The following is a 27,581-nucleotide window of genomic DNA, read 5'->3' as shown; positions in this document are numbered from 1 at the left end:
CACTGTCCATGCGAAGGGAGATCATAGAGCAGGGGTCTCCAACCTTTTTTCACCCGTGAGCAACATTCAGATGTAAAAAGAGTTGGGGAGCAACACAAGCATGAAAACTGTTCCCAGGTGGTGCCATATAAGGGTTGTGATTAACTATTGGTAGCCCCTATGTGGACTGGCAGCCTACAGGAGACTCTGTTTGGCAGTACACCTGGTTTTTATGCAACTAAAACTTGCCTCCAAGCCTGGAATTCAAAAATAATCACCTGCTTTGAGGCCACTGGGAGCAACATCCAAGGGGTTGGGGAGCAACATGTTGCTCGCGAGCTACTGGTTGGGGATCACTGTCATAGAGGGTATCTCAAAGGTATTTAAATCTGTTTAATGTGCACACTCATTCAGCGTTTTTATCCTTTTTGCAATAATTTATGGATTTTGCCCCGATGAAGACCAATTTTATGGTCGAAACACGTAGGGCCAATACTGGGCCATAGCTGAATATGTGAGTGTATTTTTGTAAATGTAATAAAATTTTGCCTTTTTAAATTTGAGTGTGCAGTCCCTATATTTATCTTTCTACTGCCATTTCCTGTGGACCAGGAGCTAGCTCAAGGATTCACTTGCATCCAAAGAAACAGGCATACACACTTGCTCTGAACACTGGAAATGACACCAACTGGAAACTTTCAGTGCAATTCTGTCTACTTTTCAGCCCATTGAGAAACATAATTGTGTTATTGTCGATGCATCGGCTGCAACCATGTCACGTGCAGCACCCCCTTTCGACCATGGCAAATGCACACAAAATTGCATTTGAATATCACCCCACGTGCCAAGCAAAATTCAGAACTGGGTAAATAAAAATCATATTGTTACCAATGCTGTACCAATGAGGCGAGTTGAAAAACTTCTCTCAGGTGGCAGCACACCATGAGTTACCAGGGGAAGCAAAAAGCCATTCCTGGTAACTTTAAGAGCCACATTTCCGTTTTTTCAAGTCGGAATTAGAGGCGGATTACGGCAAGGAGCCCAAAGGCCCTTATATATTAAAATTTTCTATTTATGATTACCTAATGACACATACTACTAAAAAAATATATTGTTATGAAAATGGTTTATTTACATGAAGCAGGGTTTTACATATGAGTTGTTTTATGCAATATCTTTTTATAGAGACCTACATTGTTTGGGGGGGTATAGTTTTCCTTTAACAGGAATCATATTATAATGTCGGTACCAATGGCCAACTGTTAAAATGTTTACGTTAATATTCTAATTCTAATATTCTAATTCTAATATATTAACAGGTTGCAGAAGACAATTGTGGTATAAAAGACTGTCACAGCTACAGATTCCATATATAATTATTAAAGTTCACACACATTGTTCATTACTGCACACGCTCAGGTAAGACAATAAGAACAGGTGAATTCCACAATCAGCCCTGCACTATGACTCACAGTAAGGCACACACATTCCTTCAGTGACAGCTCCCTACAGTCCATCCAGTTATTCAATTACAGTTTTATAGCCTTCCTCTCCTTTCCAAGCGTATGATTGGTTGCAGGTGTAATCACCTTTTCCCCATTGGCTAATCCCTCGAGTCTCACGGCAGGTAATTAACATTCGTCTTGCATTGGCCAGCTAACCTTTGGCCGCTCCGTGTAATTGGTCATTGTATCTTCAATGCCAGCACGCGATTTGCTGGAAAGATATCTGAGCGGCCTGCCATTGGTTGTCGCTAACACCCAGTTTACTCCTCCATGTTTCGAGAGTCCGGAGTGTTTCACATAGCGAGACTCTGGAGTTTAACCCGGGGAGTTATTTTCCCTCTTTCTTCGTTGCGGCACAGACAGGTGACTTTTTGGCAGCGCCAGTAATTAGGTAACTAAGGAGGCGGGTCCGTGTGTGCAGGTGTCACAGTGAATGTTGGGAGTTGCCCTGTGACAGGGTTTAGACGCTGTGGTACCTATTAACCCTCTCGTATCCGCTGCTCAGTGACGCCTCCTTCTAATCGCTCGGTAATGTTCGGCCTCCGATTCAGTGTTCCAACGGGGGTGGGGACATAGACTCGAGTTACGACCGGGGTGAGCGAGCTCAGCGGAGGAGCAGAACAGAGAGGAAGCCTGGGAAACACTATTTCATGCAGGTAAGGGGCCAGTTTACGGAACGCATTTCAGGACATCTTCAGGAGAATACATGCGCTCTGCTAAGGAAGAAGAATACAGACTCGACTCTTATTGTACATACACTTCCGAATAGGTTGCATTCACATCTCCGTGCTGCCTACATACATATCATGTTCCATTACCCTCCTTCCTTTCCTCTCTACTTCCCTACTTCCACCCTCCTTTTCTCCCCACCCCTCCTCCTCTCCCTCCACCCCCTCCTCCTCTCCCTCCACCCCCTCCTCCTCTCCCTCCTACTCTATCCTCCCTCTTTCCTTTCATCCAACCCTCCTTTCTTCCCTCCATCCATCCCTCCCTCCCTCCTTCCTTCCTTTCATCCCTCCCTCCTTCCTTCCACCCCACCCTCCCTACTTACTTCCCGCCTTCCTTCCTCCCTCCCGCCTTCCTTCCTTTCATCCCACCCTCCTCCATCCCACCCTCCTCCCTCCTCCCTTCATCCTCCCCCTCCCTCCCTTCATCCCACCCTCCTTCCCTCCTTCATCCCACCCTCCTTCCCTTCATCCCACCCTCCCTCCTTCCTTTCATCCCTCCCTCCCTCCTTTCATCCCTCCTCCCTCCTTTCATCCCTCCCTCCCTCCTTCCTTTCATCCCTCCCTCCCTCCTTTCATCCCTCCCTCCCTCCTTCCATCCCTCCCTCCCTCCTTCCATCCCTCCTTCCTTTCATCCCACCCTCCCTCCCTCCCTCCTTCCTTTCATCCCACCCTCCCTCCCTCCCTCCCTCCTTCCCTCCTCCTTCCTTTCATCCCACCCTCCTCCTTCCCTCCTTCCTTTCATCCCACCCTCCCTCCTTCCTTTCATCCCACCCTCCTTCCATCCCTCCTTCCTTTCATCCCACCCTCCTCCTCCCTCCTTCCTTTCATCCCACCCTCCCTCCCTCCCTCCTTCTTTCATCCCACCCTCCCTCCCTCCCTCCTTCCTTTCATCCCACCCTCCCTCCCTCCCTCCTTCCTTTCATCCCACCCTCCCTTCCTCCCTCCTTCCTTTCATCCCACCCTCCCTCCCTCCCTCCTTCCTTTCATCCCACCCACCCTCCTCCCTCCTTCCTTTCATCCCACCCTCCCTCTCTCCCTCCTTCCTTTCATCCCACCCTCCCTCCCTCCCTCCTTCCTTTCATCCCACCCTCCCTCCCTCCTCCTTCCTTTCATCCCACCCTCCCTCCTTCCTTTCATCCCACCCTCCCTCCTTCCTTTCAACCCTCCCTCCTTCCTTTCATCCCTCCCTCCTTCCTTTCATCCCTCCCTCCTTCCTTCAGCCCTCCCTCCTTCCTGCCCTCCCTCCTTCCTTCATCCCACCCACCCTCCCTCCCTCCTTCCTTCCATCCCACCCACCCTCCCTCCCTCCTTCCTTCCATCCCACCCTCCCACCCTCCCTCCTTCCATCCCACCCTCCCACCCTCCCTCCTTCCTTCCATCCCACCCTCCCACCCTCCCTCCCATCCCACCCTCCCACCCTCCCCTCCTTCCTTCCATCCCACCCTCCCTCCCTCCCTCCCTCCCTCCCTCCCTCCTTCCATCCCACCCTCCCTCCCTCCCTCCCTCCTTCCTTCCATCCCACCCTCCCTCCCTCCCTCCCTCCTTCCTTCCATCCCACCCTCCCTCCCTCCCTCCTTCCTTCCATCCCACCCTCCTCCCTCCCTCCTTCCTTCCATCCCACCCTCCCTCCTTCCTTCCTTTCATCCCACCCTCCCTCCCTCCTTCCTTCCTTTCATCCCACCCTCCCTCCCTCCTTCCTTCCTTTCATCCCACCCTCCCTCCCTCCTTCCTTCCTTTCATCCCACCCTCCCTCCCTCCTTCCTTCCTTTCATCCCACCCTCCCTCCTTCCATCCCTCCCTCCCTCCCTCCTTCCATCCCACCCTCCCTCCTTCATCCCTCCCTCCCCCCCTCCCTCCTTCCTTCCTTTCATCCACCCCCTCCCTCCTTCCTTCCTTTCATCCCACCTCCCTCCTTCCTTCCTTTCATCCCACCCTCCCTCCCTCCTTCCTTTCATCCCACCCTCCCTCCCTCCTTCCTTTCATCCCACCCTCCCTCCCTCCTTCCTTCCTTTCATCCACCCTCCCTCCCTCCTTCCTTCCTTTCATCCCACCCTCCCTCCCTCCTTCCTTCCTTTCATCCCACCCTCCCTCCCTCCTTCCTTCCTTTCATCCCACCCTCCCTCCCTCCTTCCTTCCTTTCATCCCACCCTCCCTCCCTCCTTCCTTCCCTTTCATCCCACCCTCCCTCCCTCCTTCCTTCCTTTCATCCCACCCTCCCTCCCTCCTTCCTTCCTTTCATCCCACCCTCCCTCCCTCCTTCCTTCCTTTCATCCCACCCTCCTCCCTCCTTCCTTCCTTTCATCCCACCCTCCCTCCCTCCTTCCTTCCTTTCATCCCACCTTCCCTCCTCCTTCCTTCCTTCCTTTCATCCCTCCCTCCCTCCTTCCTTTCATCCCACCTCCTCCTTTCCCTCCCTCCCCCCTCCTCCTTCCATCCCACCCTCCCTCCCCCTCCTTCCTTCCATCCCACCCTCCCTCCCCCCTCCTTCCTTCCATCCCACCCTCCCTCCCCCCTCCTTCCTTCCAATCCCACCCTCCCTCCCCCCTCCTTCCTTCCAACCCACCCTCCTCCCCCTCCTTCCTTCCATCCCACCCTCCCTCCCCCTCCTTCCTTCCATCCCCCCTCCCTCCCCTCCTTCCTTCCATCCCCCCCTCCCTCCCCCCTCCTTCCTTCCATCCCCCCCTCCCTCCCCCCTCCTTCCTTCCCACCCTCCCTCCCCCTCCTTCCTTCCCACCCTCCCTCCCCCCTCCTTCCTTCCCACCCTCCCTCCCCCCCTCCTTCCTTCCCACCCTCCCTCCCCCTCCTTCCTTCCCACCTCCTCCTTTCATCCACCCTCCCTCCCCCTCCTTCCTTTCATCCCACCCTCCCTCCCCCTCCTTCCTTTCATCCACCCTCCCTCCCCCCTCCTTCCTTTCATCCCCACCCTCCCTCCCCCTCCTTCCTTTCATCCCACCCTCCCTCCCCCCTCCTTCCTTTCATCCCACCCTCCCTCCCCCTCCTTCCTTTCATCCCACCTTCCCTCTCCTTCCTTTCATCCCCCCCTCCCCCCTCCTTCCTTTTCATCCCCCCCCTCCCTCCCCTCCTTCCTTTTCATCTCCCTCCCCCTCCCTCCCTCCCCCTCCCTCCCCCTCCTTCCTTTTCATCCCACCCTCCCTCCCCCCTCCTTCCTTTTCATCCCACCCTCCCTCCCCCTCCTTCCTTTTCATCCCACCCTCCCTCCCCCCTCCTTCCTTTTCATCCCACCCTCCCTCCCCCCTCCTTCCTTTTCATCCCACCCTCCCTCCCCCCTCCTTCCTTTTCATCCCACCCTCCCTCCCCCCTCCTTCCTTTTCATCCCACCCTCCCTCCCCCTCCTTCCTTTTCATCCCTCCCTCCCCCCTCCTTCCTTTTCATCCCACCCTCCCTCCCCCCTCCTTCCTCAAGTCTCTCCTCCTGCACTTGTGTAGATCACGTGTCCAACCTGCTGCGGAGTCCCGGCTATTACTGTTATATAACTCCAGGTAGGCTTGGTGAGAGTTGAACATGTAGAGTAAACTGGAAGGTAGCCTTCCTATATCAGTAGCACAAACACCTTGGGACATTCGAGCTCCCCACTAAAAAACGTACCCACTTTTTATTCATCCCTGTGGGTGAATGGATGAAAGTCACCATTTCATGCAAACACTTAAAAATCCCATAGGAATGAATAGAAAGTGGCTAGCGCTTCATCTGCTGATGTTACCAAGTGAATACTGAAGCTGGATCAGAGCTACTGTGCAACACTTTAAAGGGATTGTTCAACTTTGAGTTGACTTTTAGTATAATGTAGAGTGTATTTGTGTTTTTTGAGTTAGTTAGCTTTCTATTCAGCAGCTCTCTAGTTTGCAATGGCAGCTCAGGTTGCTAAGGTCCAACTTACCCTAGCAACCATGGATTGATTTGAGCAAGACACTGGAATGTGAATATAAGAGGCCTGAATATGAAGAGCAGTATTTAAAAATATCAGTAACGATATATCTGTAGCCTTACAGAGCATTTGTTTTTAGATGGGCTCAGTGACCCCCATTTGAAAGCTGCAAAGAGTCAGAAGAGGAAGGCAAATAATTAAACTATAAAATAAATACTGAAGCTCTATTGAAACGTTGCTAAGAATTGGCCCATCAATACCTAAGAGTTAACTTAAAGGAGAACTACTACAAAAGAAGTAGATAGAAATGTTGTACATTATGTTTTGGGCTTCTGTACCAGCCCAAGGCAACCACAGCCCTTTAGCAGTAAAGATCTGTGTCTCCAAAGATGCCCCAGTAGCTCCCCATCTTCTTTTCTGCTGAATCACTGCACATGCTCTGTGCTGCTGTCACTTACTGAACTTAGGGACCCACTCACAATGTACAGTACATATAGAATATAAATGTCACAAAATAAGGCTGATAAGTAATTAATACGGATAATTACTACATGGCAGCACAGAATCAGTGATATGGAGAAGCTGGTACAATAAGTTCATGTATGAAATATGGCATTTCAGCCATATTCATTTTTTATGGTTTAATTCCTTTTTAAAGGGGTGGGTTACCTTAAAGCTAACTTTTAGTATGTTCTAGAATGGACTTTTCCATTGGTTTATTTTTTTTATAGTTTTTTTAATTATCTGCGCTCTTCTCCAGATTTCACATGGGGGTCGCTGACCCCATCTTATAACCGAATTCTCTGTAAGGCTACAAATATTTACTTAGTGCTACTTTTATTACTCATCTTCCTATTCAGACCTCTCCTATTCATATGCCAGTCTCTTATTCAAATAAATGCATGGTTGCTAGGGTAATCTGGAACCTAGCAACCCGATTGCTGAAATTGCAAACTGGAGAACTGCTGAAAACCCACAAATCATAAAAAATGAAAACCAATTGCAAATTGTCTCAGAATATCACTCTATACATCATTCTAAAAATAACTCTTAATGTGAACAACCCCTTGAATGCCAATATTACTGCAATAATTCTACAGTGGTTACTGAGATGGGCAAGATGGTGCCCTGTCACATCAAAGTTAGAAGTGGCAACTATTGTATTGAATTATAAGCAGGGTCGGACTGGGGGGCCAGGGCCCACCGGAGCTGCAGTTTCAGGGACCCCCCAATGTGTTTTTGCCATGCCCGTCCCGAAGAATGGAGGTCACGGCAGGAAGAAGCAGTGCAGGGTGCGGATCTGGGATGCTGGGGGCCCACCGGGTTTTTTCCCAGTATCCCGCCTTCCCAGTCCATCACTGATTATATGGTTACATTTTTACCCCAAAAGCAATTCACATGTTCAGAAAACGTGGCTTATTATGGTTTCTAAACAGCTTGTTCGCAGTAAATCAGATATGCAATAGGCACTGCTGTTGTGTTTCACTGTGAATGCTGTGTAACTGGTTAGTACTGATTAATAACTAGTTGGAGATCGCCTAGCTACTCATGTACAGTTCCTATATTCTCTTCCACATCCTTCATTAGACAGTTGGCAGGTTGCCTTTTCATTCTGTATGTGGCTTAAACATTTCAAGACAATATACAGATTAAAGGTATTCTGTAATGATATGGTGTAGTTTTTACTTTTAAACTATACTCTTTACACTGCAAATAATTCACTCCACAATATAAAATGTAATTCCTAAACCAGCAAGTGTATTTTTTTTTAGTTGTAATATTGGTGTGTAGGCAGTCATCTCAGGTCATTTTGCCTGGTCATGTGCTTTCAGAAAGAGCCTGCACTTTAGGATGGAACTGCTTTCTGTCAGGCTGTTTTTTCTCCTACTCAACATAACTGAATGTGTCTCAGTGGAACCTGGATTTTACTATTGAGTGTTGTTCTTATATCTAACAGGCAGCTGTTATCTTGTGTAAGGGCTGGACACATATGCGGATTATCGGCGCTGCAGTTTTTAAAAAAGCTGGCTGCTGTGTAAATACGCTAACGTCACGTGCCATTGCCTAAGCTTAAAACCGCCAGCGTATTTATATGGCGGTTGGCTCTTTTTAAAAACCACGACATGGACCGCGCTGAAAATGCAGCAGTGATCCTCATGTGTGTGTCCATACCCTTAGTGAGCTGCTATCTGGTTTTGTTGTTAGGCTGCTGGTGGGGGAAGGAAGTACAGCAGTAAAGAGTGACTGCAGTTTATCAGAGCACAAGTCACATGACTGGGGGCAGCTGGGAAACTGACAATATGGCTAGCCCCATGTCAGATTTAAAACATTTTATATAAAAAAAATGGTTTGAAGTCTGCTGGAGCAGCTCTATTAACTGATGTGTTTTGAAAAAAACATGTTTTCCCATGACAGTATCCCTTTAAGGTGATTTGAAAATCTAACCACATGTATGTTGAATGCCATTACATATTAGATGGTTGTACTTATCATTTTGAGTTATGGATGTATGATTAAAAAGAATGTGCTAATGAATGCATCCCATATAATGATTATCCATTTTACATCTATGAATCGTTTGCTAATGTGCCGTTATTCAAGTCTGACACACAATGATAACTGTCATTCTAAAGTATTGTTTTAATAATTAGCTTATGTTTCAGCATGGGGTCATGTCAGGCATGTATATGGTGGAAGAATCAAATCTGTTCCCCTTAAATTAACTTTTAGGATGTTATAGATTGTTCCTAGCAACATTTGAACTGGGCTTTGTTTGTTTTTTTGTTTTTTATTGATTGACTTATTTATAGGGTCACAAAGCTAAAAAACATTTTCTGAGCCTACAATTTTATTGTTACTTGTTTTTTTTATTCAAACCCTCTCCTTTTCATCTTCCAATCTCTCCCTCAAACCATTGCCTGGTTGCTAGAGTAAATGGGACCCTAGCAACCATAGAGTTGAAATTCAGGAATGCTGCTAAACAAAAGCTAAAAACATCAGCAGGTATATCTGATTAGTATGTTACAAATAGGGATGGCCGAATTTGACCCGTTTCGTTTCGCCAAAAATTCGTAGCCGGCAAAAAGGTCGCCCATTAAAGTCTATGGGCGTCAAAAAAATGTTGTCGGGGTTTGACACATGACGCCATACAAGTCTAAAGGCTTCATTTTTTTCGGTGAAAAAATTCGCCCATCGCACCAGTAATTGATTGTTAGGTCTGAAAATCCTGCAAGTCGAGGATCGAATTTAAACATGATGCACTCGTTATCCACCTGGTTTCTTTAGGCCTCCATTATGATTTGTTAATTGGTCCAGAGGATTGAATTATCCTGTTTTGGTCTTGTTGATGGCCAAATTGGTTGAAGATTGAAGCAGAACTTCTCATGTATGGCCAGTGACCGCAAATCTTTGGTTGCCATGAGGAACTACACTGGTGCAGTTTAGCAACTATGTTTGTATACAAAGGAGATTATTAAACACATTTTAGGATGGTAATCAAACTGTGGGCCTTACTCTCCACTATTCTCTCTAAATGGAAACGATCCTTTGTTGTTATTGTTTTATAACTGTGATGTTTTCCTTTTTGGGCAATTTATCAAAGCGTAAAAAGACAATTCTCAACAATATGCTTTCCAAAATTCTCCAATGTTCATATAATCCATAGATATTTTTTAACTTTAAGGGGCAGATTTATCAAGGGTCGAAGTGAATTCGAGGGAATTTTCGAAGTAATTTTTTTGGATACTATGACCATCGAATAGGATACTACGACTTCGAATTTACTTCGACTTCGATTCGACTGCTTTCCTAAACAAACAGAGAGCTTCTAGAGCTTTTTACTGAGGTATGGTAAAACATTCTATAGAATAAATATAGCATTCTAGCTTGCACTATTGCAGCTAATCTATTGGCAATAAAATGCCTCCGTAGTTTGCCTTCTCCTTTAATAAAGTGCAGGTAGTTCATCCATTGTGGAAGTGCTGGATCTCATAATATCACTGATTAAGATCAGTATATTTTTGGTATGCTAGTACATATAATGCTTTCACCAGATACTGTACTGGATTGTATAATGCTTGACTTTTATGTCATTCAGAGTATCTTAATGCTAATGTTGATGCATCATTTGTCCTTTTCACAGGTAAAGAGCATGGTCTCTTGCAAAACAGCAGAGCTGTCTTGAATGGTCGCTGATGTGCAGTTTGTCTTCAAAGAAATTTACACTGGAGTAGCTGAATATGCCAAGCAAGATGGGGTCAAAAATGGATTTATCAAAGGACATCAAAATTAAGGCACATTACAAAGGGTGAGTGACCAACCTATCACTTTTGTAAGGTTAAATGTGTTGTGAGTCAATGCAGACTGAAGCTGACTCTCAAATCTTTTTGAATATGGATTGGGATCTGGACAACTTTAATGATTGATAAGCATAAAACTATATAAAACATCTGTAAGTACCCATCCATTTTTGGTGGTGGATCACAAAGAGTTAAGAACAAGTGCCACTTTGTTCCGTTGAATGAAGGAGAGGGTTTTCACGTAAGAGTGATCAGTAGAGAGATTTCACACAAAGAGATGGGGAAAAATACAATCTACTACACTATACACTTCTCATCTTTTCTTGCTGTCTTCCCCTGAGCTTCCTCGAGAAGCGCTGTTTCACAGTGTTTAGATTTATATTATTGTTACCGGTTGGAGAACGGATAAGAAACGGCCACAGGAGTGAACTTCCAGAATCCTTTCGACTTTCCCATGTTAAAGGTTAAATCGAATGGAAACTGACCCACTAAACATTTGCTTTATTTGGTTTGAGGCAGGAATTATTAACCCCTGGATCAGAACCCAAAACATTGTTTTGTTACAAATCCAGAAGCCCTAATTTTACATACAGGACCAAGAAGGAATAGTGTAAAATCCAGGAAAATGTAAATGGGACCTATCGTGAAAATGGAGACTCCCCTAGACTCCATTATAATCAAATAATCCAAATTTTTCAAAATGATTTCCTTTTTCTGTGTAATAATAAAACAGTACCTTGTACTTGGTCCAGACTAGGATATCCTTAATCCTTATTGGTGGCAGATCCAGTTTGAGTTTATTTAATAATAATAATAAATCTGTAGATTAGAGTCCGTAAGTAGAAATTGATGACTCACCACACAAAGAAAGAGGCCCAGGTGCACCGCCATGAGCCCTCAGCAAAAGCCTATGATTAAGTGTTTATCACGAAACGCGTAAGGCTGTGGACACAATAAACTCCTCACTTTGAATCTATTTGCCTGGTGGAAGATTGCCTTCATTGAGTGCTCCAAAAGTTTTTTTTTGAGTTTATTTAATGTTTACGTGGTTTTCTAGCAGACTCAAGGTATGACAACCCAAATTAAGAAAATATCTGTTATCTAGAAAACCACAGCCAAGCATTCTGGATTATAGGTCCCATACTTTTTCATTCATCAGCTCTTCAGGTTGCAGTGTCAGCATTCTGGTTGCTAGGGTCCAGATTACCCTACAGGAATATGAATAGGTCAGGGCCTGAATAGATAGATGAGTAGGGTTGCACCGAATTCAGGATTTGGTTCAGGGCTCAGCCAGGATTCGGCCTTTTTCAGCAGGTTTCAGATTCGCCCGAATCCTTCTGCCTGGCCGAACCAAATCTGAATTTGCATATGTAAATTAGGGACAGGGAGGTAAAGCACGTGACTTTTTGTCACAAACAAGGAAGTAAAAAATCATTCCCTTTCCAATCCATAATTTGCATATGCAAATTCAGATTTAGTTTGGTTATCAGCGGAATCTTTTGCAAAGAATTCGGGGTTCAGCTGAATCCAACATAGTGGATTTGGTGCATCCCTATGAGTAGCAAAAAGCAGCAATAACAATAAATCGTTAGTCTTACAGAGCATTTATTTTTAAATGGGGTCAGTCACCCCTATTTGAAAGATGGAAAGACACAAAAGAAGAAGGCAAATCATCCAAAAACTATGAAAAAGGAAGACCTATTGAAAGGTTGATAAGAATTAACCATGTTTTTGAGCTTATTGGCATTGTACCAGCATTAATTTAAGACCCCATGGCTTCTCCTGTCTTGAAATTACAAACTTCTTGAAGGGGTTCTAAAGTCTCCCTCCCCAAAAATAATAATGGAAAACTGTACACTTATGCTTGCAATTTACATTCATTTTTAAAATTATTTTTAGTTTTTGTTATATTGGTAATGCAACAGTGCCAAGTTGCTGTTGAAAAGCTTTGTATTAGCAATGTTTAATATAGGGAGTCCTCGAGTTACATACACCCAACTTATATACAGCTCACACTTACAGACAGGGCTATTGCAGTAACATACTTGACTTTTATTAGCATTTAGCTTTAATAAACCACCTGCCCCAATCCCCTCTAGTGTGTGTTGTCTACTGCAGAGCACAGAAAGGTAAACATAAATATGTCTAAGTTGATTTAATAAGTAAATGTATATGTTTCAACTTCAAATTCAACTTAAACAAACCTACAGTCCCTATCTCGTATGTAACCCTGGGAACGGCTTGTACTGCTAATATAATGAAAACAAAAAAAGTATGAGAAGTGCTTTGAAAGTCCGTTACATGAATGTTATTACACTTACAGCATGCAGATAATGTAATATGCTTTGCCTTTGTGCTGGAACAAGATCATTTTAGACTGTTCTAGCAGCTCTTTGGAAAAGGTTATAATTTTTTCTTGATTCTTAAACTTCAGGAGCCCTTTTAAAGGAAAACTATACCCCCCCAAACAATGTAGGTCTCTATAAAAAGATATTGTATAAAACAGCTCATATGTAAAATCCTGCTTCATGTAAATAAACCATTTTCATAAAAATATACTTTTCTAATAGTATATGCCATTGGGTAATCATAAATAGAAAATTGCCATTTTAAAAAATAAGGGCCGCCCCCTGGGATCGTACGATTCACTGTGCTCACAAACATACCAACAAACCATACTTGTTAGGTCACATGAGCCAATTAACAGACAGAGTTCTGTCTTTTGCTTCCACACTTCTTCCTGTTACAGTTAGAGCTGCAGTATTTCTGGTCAGGTGATCTCTGAGGCAGCACACAGACCATCACAAAATGGGGGTTCAAGGCAAGAGATATAAAAGGCAATATTTACTTTAAATATATAGACCAGTTTGGTAAGATTCTTTAATATGCCACTTAATATGATGTAAACTATCTGTTGCTTAAGTGTTGATTTTGGGGGTACAGTTTTCCTTTAAAGTATGTGGAAACTGCAATTGCTAACCATAGGCTGCAGTATGTGATTTTATCTCCTGTTATCTAAAATACTTTGCAGTCTGGAAAAAAAAATAATTTTCTGAGAGCATTTTATTCCTGTTGTTTACGAAACTTGTAATTAATTTTCATTGAGTCCTTTTGATTTCCTGTAGATCCAGCAGCAAGAGTACAAAAGACCCAGTGTACGCATTGTATCAGACGTACAGCTGTCCTTCCTTGTATACAAATGCTTTTTATTTATTTATTTATTTTTTTAAATTTTCAACTCTCTTTATGGGAACAGCTGACAAATGCATGCTTCATGTTAAAAATAGGAACATTGCAATTCATTTTTGGCTTGTGTTTAGACATAATTACTGCTTTATTAGTTGTTAATGTCTTTCTTATAGACTAGTTTAGGGGTCAGCAACCTTTACTATCAAAAGAGCCATTTTGCCCCCTGTTCCACTAAAGAAAAATAGTCTGGAGCCGCAAAACATAACACAGCTTATAAACTTTTAAAAGTTTTAACCTTTTTTTAATTTTAACTGTTACAACAGAATACAACAAACAAAAGTGCAGTGTGTATGTGCAGGCCTACTTTGAAATAAATTAAACAGTGAATAGCCCTATTAAATGCTAGTGTTCTCATCTGTTTAATGTGACTCCATGCTGATCTTCTCTCTCGTCTTGAGTGTGTGACCACAGTAAGGATGAATGATGAATCATCTTGCTGCGGCTCGGTCTTGCCTGTCACTCCTAGGACATCTATACAGTCCTCACACCTTCTGGCGGCTTCCAGAGTGTGTGACCGCTGTAAACTAACCATTAGCTTACCGTGGTCACACACACAAGAAGCCGCCAGCAGGTGCGAGAGCTGTATAGACGACGTGACAGGCAAAGCTGCAAGACTGAGGGTAGGACTCCACGAGCATTTTCGGCGCAATCCGACGTGCTGCGGAAAAATGGAAATAAGGTAAGTAATCGCATTGTCGGATGCAGGGGCGATCCTGGCCCCTCCGCCGCCTGAGGCAGCAGCAGTTGCTGCTGCCCCCCCTCCCCCAGAAATTCGCTCTTGAAGTACCAGGAGCAGCATTTTTGCTGCCCCTGGTACCTAGTGGGGTGCTGCCGCCTGAGGCGACAGCCTCAACTTGCCTCATTGGCGAAGCACCCCTGCCCCATATCATATACACACAGACAGTAACTGTATAATATATAGACACCCCCATATCATATACACACAGACAGTAACTGTATAATATATAGACACCCCCATATCATATACACACAGACAGTAACTGTATAATATATAGGCACCCCCATATCATATACACACAGACAGTAACTGTATAATATATAGACACCCCCATGGTTTCGCAGCGTTGATCCGACACGACTGTCGGATGCAGACGCTGCACGCTGAGCAGTCGTGTCTCGTCTGATCAACGCTGTGACACCATCTGACAATTTGATTACTTACCTTATTTCCATCGCATCCGACTTGACGCCTGCGTTTTTCTGCAGCATGTCGGATTACACTGAAAACGCTCGTGGAGTCCTACCCTGAGCCGCAGCAAGCAGGATGAAGAGCCGCGGGTTGCCTACCCCTGTTAGTGTGTGTTTGAGAATTACTTGCAAATGCAAACACCTATAAAACAAAGTGTTGTACAAAGAATAATTGTGCATACTGATATCCAATGGATTGTGTAACATATTTTTTTCATATTTTATGTATTTTGTACATTAGCCCAATGTTAACAATACACAAATACACTTTGGCTAGGGCTAGACGATGTCGGATCTCTGCTTGCGTTTCTCCGCAGGCCAAGAATCTGCTGCCCTGCTGCTCTTCTGCTCCTGCTCTACCCTTTACCGGGAACCATTGTTCCTGCTCTGGTGCAGACACATGCAGCGCATATCTTTGCCGAAACACATTTTGCATTTCGTGACATGTTTCTAGTTAGAAAGCCAAGGGGAGCAGCAGGGTAGTGGATTCTCCGTAGGTGGAGAACTGACTTTCATAAGGATCATCTGGCCCTACCCTCTGGGATTGGAATTGTCAGTTTTTAGAGCTCCACACACCCCAGTGTATTCTTCCTCGCCTGTTGATTTTATAAGGACTTTTCCTACTTTAATATAACTAATATACACTGATAATAATTACCAATCACTGATCATTAGAGGGGAACTAATGCTGAAATGGAAATTATTATGAATGTAACTCATGAAAACAAGGAACTTTCTAAATATTAAATAAATTCTGGAGCATGAGATGAAGCTAATATTAAATGCTTATTTATTTCTGCTTTAATTGAAAAATAGTACTGTTGCTTAACCCACCTGTCTAATCATATTTTAAGTAATACATGTTCTTGACGAACCTGCATTAGACTGAAGGAAACGGAAATAACTGGTTGTATGCCTAGCTCTTATAATTTCTGAGAGTGCAGGTGGAGCTCTTCGGAATTTCAAATCCTGCAAGAATGTTATCCTGGCTTTTACAGGGATGTAGTCACATTGCTATTTTATTAGCCATTAGTTACAGTGAAATGTGTCATCCTTTTACAATGCAACCATTTTTCTTTACCTCTTGCTGCATTAAAGAAATCCTTTATCTCAAGTTAAAGGTCAAGGTTGTATGACTGTGTAGGTGTGTTAACATCACGTGTGATTTGTTTTGTAAGCCTTAGCTTTATCAGTTTCTTGTTTTACTTGCCTAGTTTTTGTATTACAAGGTATATTGCATTAGAATATATTTCTAACAGTACAGTAGAGCCTGGTATCCCTTATCAGGAACCCCTTAATCCAGAAGCCATCTCTTAAAGAGCCCATTTTCAGCAAACAATTTTAATTGTTAAAAATTATTTATCAGTTTTTTTTATAATAATAAAACCGTATCTTGTATTTGATAGAAAGTAAGAGTGTAAAGTAAAGTGTAAAGTTAGAATGAATCCATATTGGTGACAAAACAAACCTACTGGGTTTATTTATGTTTGAATGATCCACATTACAGAAAGATCCCTTTTCTGGAAAAACCCAGGTCCCAAGCATTCCGGATAAAAATCCTATACAGGTACCAGTATTATTAAAGAGAGTGTTTATCTTTGAGTTAAAGAAACAGTAACGCCAAAGGAATGACCCTAATGTAGTGTTGCTGTGCACTGGTAAAACTGGCATGTTTGCTTCAGAAACACAACTATGGTTTATATAGCCATGGGGGCAGCTATTCAAGCACAGGATATTTCATAGATAACAGATAAGTAGAAGAATCCAATTATATATAACAGAGCTTATCTGTTATCTGCTGTTTAACCTGTGCCTTTTCTCCTTTTTTCCAGCTTGAATAGCAGCCCCCATGGCTACACAGCAGCTTGTTTAAATAAATAATAGTAGTCTTTCTGAAGCAAACACACCAGTTTTACCAGTGTAGCACAACACTACATTATATTTACTTAAAAATACTTCCATTTTTTGGTGTTACTGTTCCTTTAACTTTTAGTATGATGTAGGGACAGTGCCGGATTTCAATGTGGGGCGCCCCTAGGCCGCGCGGTCCGACCAGGCGGCCGTGCGGTCCTAGCGCCCACCTCCCCTTCCCAGCGCGCCGGCGAAAAAACGCCGGCGCAGCGGCTGTAATTGAATGGGGACGCACGCGTCCCCATAGTGCGGCTGGGCGGCATGCCGCCCCTATTTTTTTGCCGCCCTAGGCCTGGGCCTATGCGGCCTTGCCGCAAATCCGGGCCTGTGTAGGGAGTGAAAGTCTGAGAGAATTTATTTGTACTTTTTGAGTTATTTGTTTTTTTTTATTCAGTAGCTCTCCAGTTTGCAATTTCAGCAGTCTGGTTGCTATGGTCCAAATTACCTTACCAACCATTCACTGTTTTGAATAGGATACTAGGAAAGACAGAGTAATAAAAATGAGTGATAAAAAGTAGCAATAACAATAAATGTGTAGCCTTACAGGGCATTTTTTTTTTAGAAGTGACCCCTATTTGAAAGAGTCAGAAGAAAAAGGCAAATAATTAAAAATCAATAATGAAGACCAAATGAAAAGCTGCTTAGAATTGACCATTTTATAACATATCAAAAGTTTACTTAAATGTGAACCACCCCTTTAATAGAGCTTTAGCAGAGCCGGGACCAGGGGTGGGCAGAAGAGGCAATTGGCTGTCTCACAATGATAGTGGGGCGATGGGGAGGTACCTGTTAAAGTGTCTTCTGCTTCGCCCTCTGTCACTCTCCCCTCCCTTCTGTTGTTCTGCCATCCCTCATCTCCCTTCTGTCATTCTCCCCGTCCTCCCCTCTGCCGCTCTATCCTCTGCTGTGGCGTGTGAACGTTTGCTTGCTTGCACATAGTGGGGGTGATGGGGGAGTCTGACCGTGTTGACTAAGGCCCCAGGTTGGCTTGGCCTGGCCCTGGGCAATAGAGATACACATTAGAGACCCTGCGGATTTAAAACCATTGGGGGGTGTATGTAATCAGGGTCGGACTGGGGCGCCCAGGGCTACTGGCCCAAGGCCCCCTCCGGCCCCCCTGCCATGCTGGTGATGTGCCTGTGCACATGCGCACGGTGCTGCATCTGTGCGCATGCGCGTGGCGCCGCGTTTGTACGCATGTGCCACAGGTTTTTTTTTTTTTGCCATGACCTCCGACAAAGGGGGTCGCTGCTTTAAGAAGAAGATGTGGGTCACAGAACATGGAAGTAAAAAAAAATTTTCCCCGTCCCACCCCTAATTAGCATATGCAATTTCAGATTTGGATCGGTGTTCAGCCAAATCTTTCGCAAAGGATTCGGGGGTTCGGCTGAATCCAAAAAAGTGGATTCGGCGCATCCCCCTCTCTAGCTTTCACACCAATACTGTTGGATTCCAAAGGCCTATGTCTAAAAATATCTTTTGATCGACTTTGCCTTTGTGAATGCAAACGAATAGCATTTTTTTAAAAAAAATTAGTTGTGCATGCTATCTATTTGATTGTTATAGTTCCCCCTCCCTGCTTTGCCTGACATGCTCCAGTGATCAGCTCTGGAATTCTGCTGAAGGTGTGAGATATTCGGTGGCATGCACACACACATCACAATGTGTCGAAGCTTTGTCTCCTCGTTATATGTGTAGCTTTGCATCAAAAATAACTCCAGAGGTCTAAAAAAGATACTTGAATGCAAATTGTGAAGTCAATGTGATGCCCTGTCGTGGGCTAAGTTGTTTTTTAGGGATAATTTATCAGTTTTTTCGGTCATATATTTGTTCCCAAATGTTTATCTAATCTTAACAAGGGCTTAAAGGGGATATAAATGCAAAAAAATAAAATCCCATTTTTACTTTCTGTAATGAAAAAGAAACCTATCTCCAATATACTTTAATTAAAAAATGTCTACTGTTTTTATAAGAAATCTGACTGTATGCAGTGAAATTCTCCCTTCATTTACTTGTTCTGACTGCTGAGGAAAGGAAACTTCAGACTGTCCCTAACTGCTCTGCAGGGAAAGGACCATACTTTCAAATGATAAGGGGGAGGGACTTCTTATAACTCAAGCAGCTTTGTTTATTTCCCTGTAGAACAGCCGGTGACCATGTAGAGATTCATATCTGCAGCAGTCACAGCGAGTAAACGAAGGGGGAATTTCATTGCATACAGTCAGGTATAATAGTCAGTATAATAAAAAATATTTTTTATAATTTAAACATAAAACCCCAATTTTTTTTAATTAAAACATTCATGCCTATTATGTCATCTGATAGTCGTATATTGCTCTGCTCCTGTGGCATAGCAATCACTTTGTTTCCATTCTGCACTTTCCTCTTTAATTATTGAATTTTATTTTGTATGCAGATCAGGTGCTCCATTCCACTTTGGGATGATGTAATAACCGTTTCCACAACATGGGGCCTGCCTGCTTGCTGTGATTTTGAATTCTAAGACTGATGTTTATTTTGCTCAACTAATAGAATAGAATGGGATTGGAATGATTTCTTAGGTTGACAGGTCTCCTTTAAATGCATAATATAATGATTCATAATCCAGTTACATTTATAAAACAGTGTTCGATTACAGCCTGGGCACTAGGGTTGCCACCTTTTCCGTTTGGGGAAACTGGTCGGGGGTGTGACTGGTGAAATCGAGGGCGGGCCTGATGATGTGTCGATTGGCTGATCTCTGCGTCATTAATTTTAATGTCCTGTTTTTGCCTGGACATCGCTTCCAAAAACCAGGCAGTACTGCGCAGTATATTCAATGATGTTCTAGATGCTTAGAATATAGGTTTTAGAGCTACAGGACCGATTCTGTAATGGATTGTCCCTCTACAAATGGTTCGTACTCTTCTAAGCACACTTCTGTGACACTTGCTCATGTTCCTAGGGGTTCATCCTAATGCTACACTTTTAGTAAGGGTCTCAATATTTGTGCATGATGTTCTTTGTCATGTGGTTTTGTAATACTGATTGTTTTTCATGTCTGTTTTACCAAGGTGCCAAATTCATACTCATTCTGCATAAAGAGAGAATTGTTCAAGGGTCTAAAAACTTTCGCAAGGTTCTAAGATATACTCTTGAACAATATTATCACAAAATATTTTGTGTGAGGCCTGCCAGACTTGAACAGTTTCAATTTAGGAACAATTCTCTTGACTTGCTCTTTAACTGTGAAAATGTACCACCTAATACAGCAAATTGTTTTCACAGTGGGGCTCATTTACAAACACTGGGCAAATTTGCACCTGGGCAGTAACCCATAGCAACTAATCAGTTACTGGTTCTTTTCAGGTTTTCAGGCAGGTTAAACAATGAAAGCAAACCTTTGGCTGGTTGCCATGTTTAATGCCCAGTTGCATATTTGCCCAGGATTTATAATTGAGTCCCATGTCTTATAAGACTTGGTACAGGTATAGGATCCGTTATCCGGAAACCTGTTATCCAGAAAGCTCAGAATTACGGTAATGTCTTCTCCCATAGATTCCATTATAATCAAATAATTCAAATTTTTTAAAAATTATTTCCTTTTTTTCTGTAGTAATAAAACAGTACCTTGTACTAGATCCAAACTAAGATACAATTAATCCTTATTGGAAGCAACACAATCCTATTGGATTTAATTAATGTTTAAATAATTTTCTAGTAGACTTAAAGGGGTTGTTCACCTTCAACTAGTTGTTTTCTGGTAGATCACCAGAAATAACGACGTTTTCCAATTACTTTCTATTTACTATGTGTCACCATTTTTTTAATATTGTAATAGTGTAAGTGTAACGTGTCTTTTTTCACCTTCTAAAACAGCTCTGGGAGGGGGGGTCGCAGACCCCCTAAACTGTTCTTAATTGATACATGTAGTTGATACATTTCTTATCTTTGTCCCTGCTGAGTAGAATCTCTGAGTTTCATTACAGGCGGCTGTTAGAATTGATACAATAGTTGCTAATACTCCAGAGATGCTAAAGATAAATGTATCAACTAAATGTTGCAAAATTGTAACAGTTTAGAGTTTGCACCTGAATTACTGAGCTGCCAGACTCAAACACCAGAGACAGGGACATCCAACTTTAAACTCAGATTTTGGAAAAGCAATAAAAAATCAATAATGGTATGTAATTGAAAAAAGTCTTTATTTCTGGGGAACAATCTGAAAACAACTGAAAAAAAGTGTTTGGAAGGTGAACAGCCCCTTTAAGATATGGAGATCCAAATTACAGAAAAATCCCTTATCTGGAAACCCCAAGTCCTGAGCATTCTGGATAACAGGTCTCATACCTATACAAACAATTTCTCTTTATCTGAAAGACTCATATTTAGGGCACGGGCACACACAAGATTCGGGGAGATTGTGTAGCCCTGCGACTAATCACCTCTTCTTCGGGCAGCTAATCTCCCCGAAAAGGCCTTTTCGGGAGATTAGTCGCCCGAAGAAAAGGCAATTAGTCACCAGGCGACTAAATCTCTCCGAATCTTAGCGTGTGCACTTAATCTTAAAGCACTGCTTGCTAATAATGGTGCTTATGGTTGGATTTAATTGAAAGTGATAAGAAAGCTTAGCTGAACTAGAGCAAAAAAGATTATATATTTATTTAACATTTTGGTTGTTATACTTTTTCTAATTTGTAGTTTGTCAGTTGGCAGAAAAATACATTTTTGGCAACAGGCAAGAGTGAAACATTGATCTTGAACTTAGTGCTGGATAGTAAAACTGGAAATGCCTCTTCACTTCTTGTTTATATCCTTCATTTCACCTGATTCGATATGCTGTTACACCTCTTAAATTAGAAGTGAGAAACTTGTGTTTATTCCCTCCAGTTTTATTCAAAATGTCAGATAATTCTAGTTTCCAGGGAACTTCCTAAAAATAACAATAACTCTAATCAACCACATTTGTTTTTCTGTAAATAAAATTAGGAATAAACGGCCAACCTATTTTTACATTATTTGCCGCTTTGTTCTCTCATGAAAATACAGATTCATGAGAGTTCTTTCTTATTGACCTTAGCTGGTATGTTATACCCCTCATAGTAAATACAGTTTGATTATGTAGGTTGTTTGTATATGGAACAAGGCTGTCTAGATTCAGTTGCTGTATATGGCTTTCTAAGGATTTTGTGTGGTCCCTGGGCAGCTCAAGGCATGTTATGGGCTGAGTAAACTCTAAATTCCAGTCTAATTTGTCAACAAAGCCTTTGCTTTACTACTTTATTTGCTTTGAGTGTGCCTTGTTTACTGTGGCCTTTATTGGTTTCAGCATCCCTGCCATGTAGTTGTAACTACTAGAGGAATAGTTTTTTGATGTTTATATACAGGTATGGGATCCGTTATCTGGAAAGCTCCGAATAATGGAAAGGCTGTCTCCAACAGAGTCAATTTTATCCAAATAATCCAAAATTTTAAAAATGATTTCCTTTTTCTGTAATAATAAAACTGTACCTTATACTTGATTCCAACTAAGATATGTTTAAGCCTTATTTAGGATGTTTTAGCTTTCTGTGGAAGAAATTTGGTGAAATAATTGGGGAAAATTGCAATAATTTTATTCGAAAATGTAATAAATCACTGCTAAATTTAGCAAAGCTTTGCAGTTTGGTCATTTGGAATACAAAGACATCTGTACCTATTTTTCATGTGTTAGAATGTGTACTTTACAAAAATATATGATTTAAAGGTGAGAAGTATGCAGATTTCTGGAGTGATGCTCCGTCCATCTGGATCATTTTATTTTCACGATAGTGAAATTACAAAAAGACTCCTTTTTTGAAAACCCCCCAGGTCCGGAGCATTCTGAATAACCGGTCCTATACCAGTGTTTATGATTTTTTTTAGTATGAAATAAGGGATTTCACTATAAAATGTTATCTACCGTATATACTCGAGTATAAGCCGTCCCGAGTATAAGCCGAGGTACCTAATTTTACTTCCAAAAACTGGGAAAGCTTAAAGCCTAGGGTGAGAAATGCAGCAGCTTCTGGTAAGTTTCAATCAAAAAATTGAGGGTTTCTGCTCCCATTGGATCTGCCAGCGTCTCGTTTTTGGGTGCCGGCGTCTCGTTTTTGGATGCCGGTAACCATTCTTGGATGCCGGCGAATATTCTTGGAGACTATTCTTGGACGCCGGCGACTATTCTTGGAAGCCTGCGACTATTCTTAGGCGCCGGCGACTATTCTTAGATGCTGGCGACTATTCTTAGATGCCGGCGACTGTTTTTGCGCTTGACCCGAATATAAGCCGAGGTTGAGTTTTTCAGCATATTTTGGGGGCTGAAAAACTCGGCTTATACACGAGTATATACGGTAATTTACCATGCTTTTTGTGTGTGTTTGCATATTTTTAATGTTGTTTTAGCACTACTACCCAGTTTAAAGTAACTTTAAAAATAATTTATAAACATCAGTCCGATACAGAGTACATTACAGCCATATGTGATGATTGTATTCCTGCAGGGAAATATGTACCGATGCAAAATAAGTCACTGTAAGCGTAGTCAAGTTCAAACAAATTGAGCACATATTGACCTCTGTAGCTCTTTGGAAGTTTTTTTATATGTTGTGCTATTATGTGGTGTTTTTGTTTTTTTTATTTTTTTGCCCAAGTTAGCAAAGGACAGGGCAGTGTTAGCAACAATGTATTTGGTAAAAGAAATTTATTTCTGTTTTCCGGTTGACACTTTTTTAAGATTGGTTATAACTTTCCCCCACCAATCCAAGCTGTAGGGCCAATCCAAATGAACTATATGAGGCAGAACATTGTTTATTTCAGAAAAACATGTGAAAGCTGCTGCAAAATTCATTTTTTAAGGGGAAATTGCAACAGCTTATTTTCATAACCCATGGAATGAACAACAGTACTGGGTTGTATTGTTTTACTGTGTTTTATTTTGTTCTTTTAGTGCTATGTTGTACCATTTATTTGATGACTTCTCTGTTTCTGTCCTTGTGGTCTTTTTAATCACTGTTCAAAAAAAAAATAGTTTGATGTTCAATCAGTGTTGGCATCAGGCCTGGCTCATAATTGGAGCTTTAGTTCCAATAGCTCAGTGAAGGCCAGTCAAGTCCTTTTACTCAAACTCTTTATGTATGCATGTGTGATTGTTCTGAAATAGGAGAAAAGCAGAAAAACGTCATGACAGAAATTGTTATTGTACGCTGTAGCCTTCAGGTTTGATATCAATGGAACCAGGGCCTAAACTATGAAAAAGCTGTTCCTCTTCCACAATGCATTGTCCGAGGTTAGGTTTGTTTACTTTTGATCAACCTTTAACCTTTTTCCCCCCAACCCTTTGTTTTTGTCAGTTTCACGATAGTTATGGCTAAAAATGTGTCTGTACAAATATAGTCATAATGTATGTGCACTTTATATTGTTTGCTCTTTTCTTTTACTTCTGTGTATGTTCTTGTGACTGCTTGTCTTTTTCATTGACTTTTAAATGTTTTAAAACCCAAAGAACTTAAACCCAGCAAGTTGCCGAGCGAATACACACAAGGCAGTAATATCAACGGAATAGTAAATATATATGTCTTAATCAATTGTCTTTTCTTTGTGTTTAACAGAGACATACTTATCACTCGATTGGGAGCACTGATGAATTATGAGCAACTGTGTGAAGAAGTGCGAGAAATGTGCTACTTAAACCAGAGGCAGCCCATCACATTGAAATGGATTGATGATGAAGGTAGTAGCATAGATCATGTCTAAACAATGGTGTACATTCTTTTCTTCTGCATTGGTCTGTTTGGCAAGAAATTTAAAGGACACGTGAACCCCAAAAATGTTTTTCTTGTGTAATAAAAGAAAACACAATTATAAGCAACTTTTCAATATTAATTTATTAAAAATTGTTATTGCTTTGAATGTTATTTGCAAATGGAATTGCTATTGAAAGCAACATTTGCTTAAAGCGATACTGACACATTCCTATAAAAATCACAGGAACGTGTCGGTAAAGTAAATGCTGCACAAAGAATCATTTTTCTTAAAGCCCCTGCTAACCTGTGTTTCCCCCGACCCTCCGACAAAGCTAAAAGTCCTTTTGAGCCGTTTCAGTGACTCTGGGCTTTACTTTATACTGACACGTTCCCATTATTTTTATATGAATGTGTCAGTATCGCTTTAACTCCTGGTTGTTACTTTTTAAACAATGTTGCACAAGCCAGTCTCCTCCAGCAAGACAGATCTGTTAATCCATTGGCTTTTGTTTTAAAAGTCAGAGCCACCAAGGCAGAGAATAGAAGGGGACAGACAAGAACTTTCAATTCATATACAAATAACTTAGAAAGATTGTGAAAGAATGTGTAAAACGAGTACAAGTATGAGACCTGTTTTCCAGAATGCTCGGAAACTGGGGTTTTGTGGATAACTGATCTTTTTGTAATTTGGATCTTCATGTCTTCTGCTAGAAATCATGTAAACATTATGGGGCAGATTTATCAAGGGTCGAATTGAAAATTCAAATTTTTGAGTACTTTTATGGCCAAAACTGTCAAATTTGACTAGGGAATAGTTCAAATTTGATTCGTTTTTTTTTGTTTTTTTTAATTCTAATTTTGAGATTTATCATACCCTGGCCCTTTAAGAACTCTAATTTTGATTATTTGCCACCTAAAATCTGCCGAATTGCTTGTTGTAGTCAATGGGAGGCGTCCTGGGATGAATTTGGAGTTGTTTGCAGCCTTCCTGACATTTGAGTTTTTTTGGAGAAAAAACTTGAATCGAATTAGATTCAAATTCGATTCAAGTTTTCGTGTCAATCCTATTCATCTGAGTTTAGCAAATTAGATCTTTTAAATAAATTTCGATTGGTCGAATTTCGAGTTCATGGGAGTTTATAAAAACTCCCTTGAATTCAAAATTCGACCCTTGACAAATGTGCCTCTAAATAAACCCAATAGGCTGCTTCCAATACAGAAGTGCTGGCCTGTCTTATTTTTTTTTTTTATATATATATATATAAATATATATATATATATATATATATATATATATATATATATATATATATATATATATATATATATATATATATACAAATTAATAAAATTTACCCCAGCACTCCAACATATAGCCCCCTGGGAAACCTATTTTTGCACAACTGAACTGTAACTAACACAAAAAGAGACACTTTTAGTTACAAAGTTTGTACAAAGCATGCATAAGCTGACGCGCCCCGTCAAGGCAGTGTCCGTGCGTCAGTCCTATCCTAAGTGAAAAAAGTATTATCTTTGGGGGAGAAAGATCATACCTGCTTTTCTCTTTGTCTAGCATGATCTCTTCCAAAGACACCATTAAGCGGGGGTTGGGAGAGCAAGCATCAAGGAGAGCGCCACCTCCCCATATATAATATAATTAAATCAAAAAAATGCAGCTCAATCCCTTTTTATTGGGTGCACGTGGGTACGGCTTGATATACAAATTAATAATTTAATGCATGCTTTGTACAAACTTTGTAACTAAAAGTGTCTCTTTTTGTGTTAGTTACAGTTCAGTTGTGCAAAAATAGGTTTCCCAGGGGGCTATATGTTGGAGTGCTGGGGTAAATTTTTATTAATTTGTATATCAAGCCGTACCCACGTGCACCCAATAAAAAGGGATTGAGCTGCATTTTTTTGATTTAATTATATTATATATATATATATATATATATATATATATATATATATATATATATATATATATATATATATATATATATTACAAGATTCCTCTGCACTCAACCCATTATCAATATATTTAAGACAGAGACATTTTGTGCATACTGCTACTGAAAAATGCCTTACCCTTTAAACAAAACAGGGATTGTTTGTCCATATATTGCAATATATTTAAGCTGGCCAACTACGTCAAAGTCATCCCATATCTGGCCAGTCCTATGCTCAATTTTCATTTGATTCATTAAGAATTCTATGGTAATGGGTTGAGTGCAGAGGACTCTTATGTTTGACTATATGTATTTTGTGGTCACACCCTCATTGCACCCCCGCCTAATGGTTTTAAAAACTAGTGGTGAGCACAACTTTCCCTTGTTTGTTATAGTTCTACAAGAGCAGTGACCAGCTCCATGTTGTAGCTCCCACCCCCTCCAACTATAGTCAGGTGATCCCACTGGTGTCTAATAAAAGGTCAGCCAAGTTTGGGAGTTTTACTTTGAAAGCAGCTAGTAAGTTGCAGGTAAAACGCATTCGTCCCTTTTATAAAATGTATAATGAAACCATAGAATTCTTAATGAATCAAATGAAAATTGAGCGTAGGACTGGCCAGATATGGGATGACTTTGACGTAGTTGGCCAGCTTAAATATATTGCAATATATGGACAAACAATCCCTGTTTTGTTTAAAGGGTAACGCATTTTTCAGTAGCAGTATGCACAAAATGTCTCTGTCTTAAATATATTGATAATGGGTTGAGTGCAGAGGAATCTTGTATTTGTCTATATGTATTTTGTGGTCACACCCTCATTGCACCCCCACCTAATGGTTTTAAAAACTAGTGGTGAGCACAACTTTCCCTTGTTTATATATATATATATATATATATATATTATACTCTCGATTTGGAATAAAGCATTCCCAGACCAACACTTCCCTTAGTAAATCAAGTGATTTTATTTTTCACACATCACAGTGCTCCTGTGATGTGTGAAAAATAAAATCACTTGATTTACTAAGGGAAGTGCTGGCCTGGGCATGCTTTATTCCAAATTGAGAGTATATGATTGATATTTGGCCGTGCACCCCTGCAATTGCGTTGTTGGAGTGCGGATAC

The 27,581-nt window shown here is 41.5% G+C and overlaps 1 protein-coding gene across 5 annotated transcripts in view; it reads left to right on the top strand.

Annotated features, from left to right (window-relative positions):
* Positions 1 to 1,707: 1,707 nt before the first annotated feature.
* prkcz.S (protein kinase C zeta S homeolog) overlaps positions 1,708 to 27,581 on the top strand; it is a 133,464-nt gene continuing 107,590 nt past the window's right edge. For 2 of the 5 annotated variants that reach the window (XM_018227866.2, XM_018227860.2), the window contains exons 1-3: positions 1,708 to 2,140; positions 10,240 to 10,404; positions 24,373 to 24,494. In XM_018227866.2, coding sequence (XP_018083355.1) covers positions 10,337 to 10,404; positions 24,373 to 24,494 — 190 coding nt within the window. In that variant the 5' untranslated portion in view covers positions 1,708 to 2,140; positions 10,240 to 10,336. Of the gene's footprint in view, positions 2,141 to 5,693; positions 5,713 to 10,239; positions 10,405 to 24,372; positions 24,495 to 27,581 lie in introns of those variants that run through there. The other 3 variants (XM_018227862.2, XM_018227863.2, XM_018227865.2) reach the window with 3 other exon arrangements.

Source organism: Xenopus laevis, chromosome 7S (assembly GCF_017654675.1).
Source record: "Xenopus laevis strain J_2021 chromosome 7S, Xenopus_laevis_v10.1, whole genome shotgun sequence".
Taxonomy (NCBI): domain Eukaryota; kingdom Metazoa; phylum Chordata; class Amphibia; order Anura; family Pipidae; genus Xenopus; species Xenopus laevis.
Note: the sequence above shows the minus strand (reverse complement) of the source record. Positions and strands in the feature narration are given on the sequence as shown.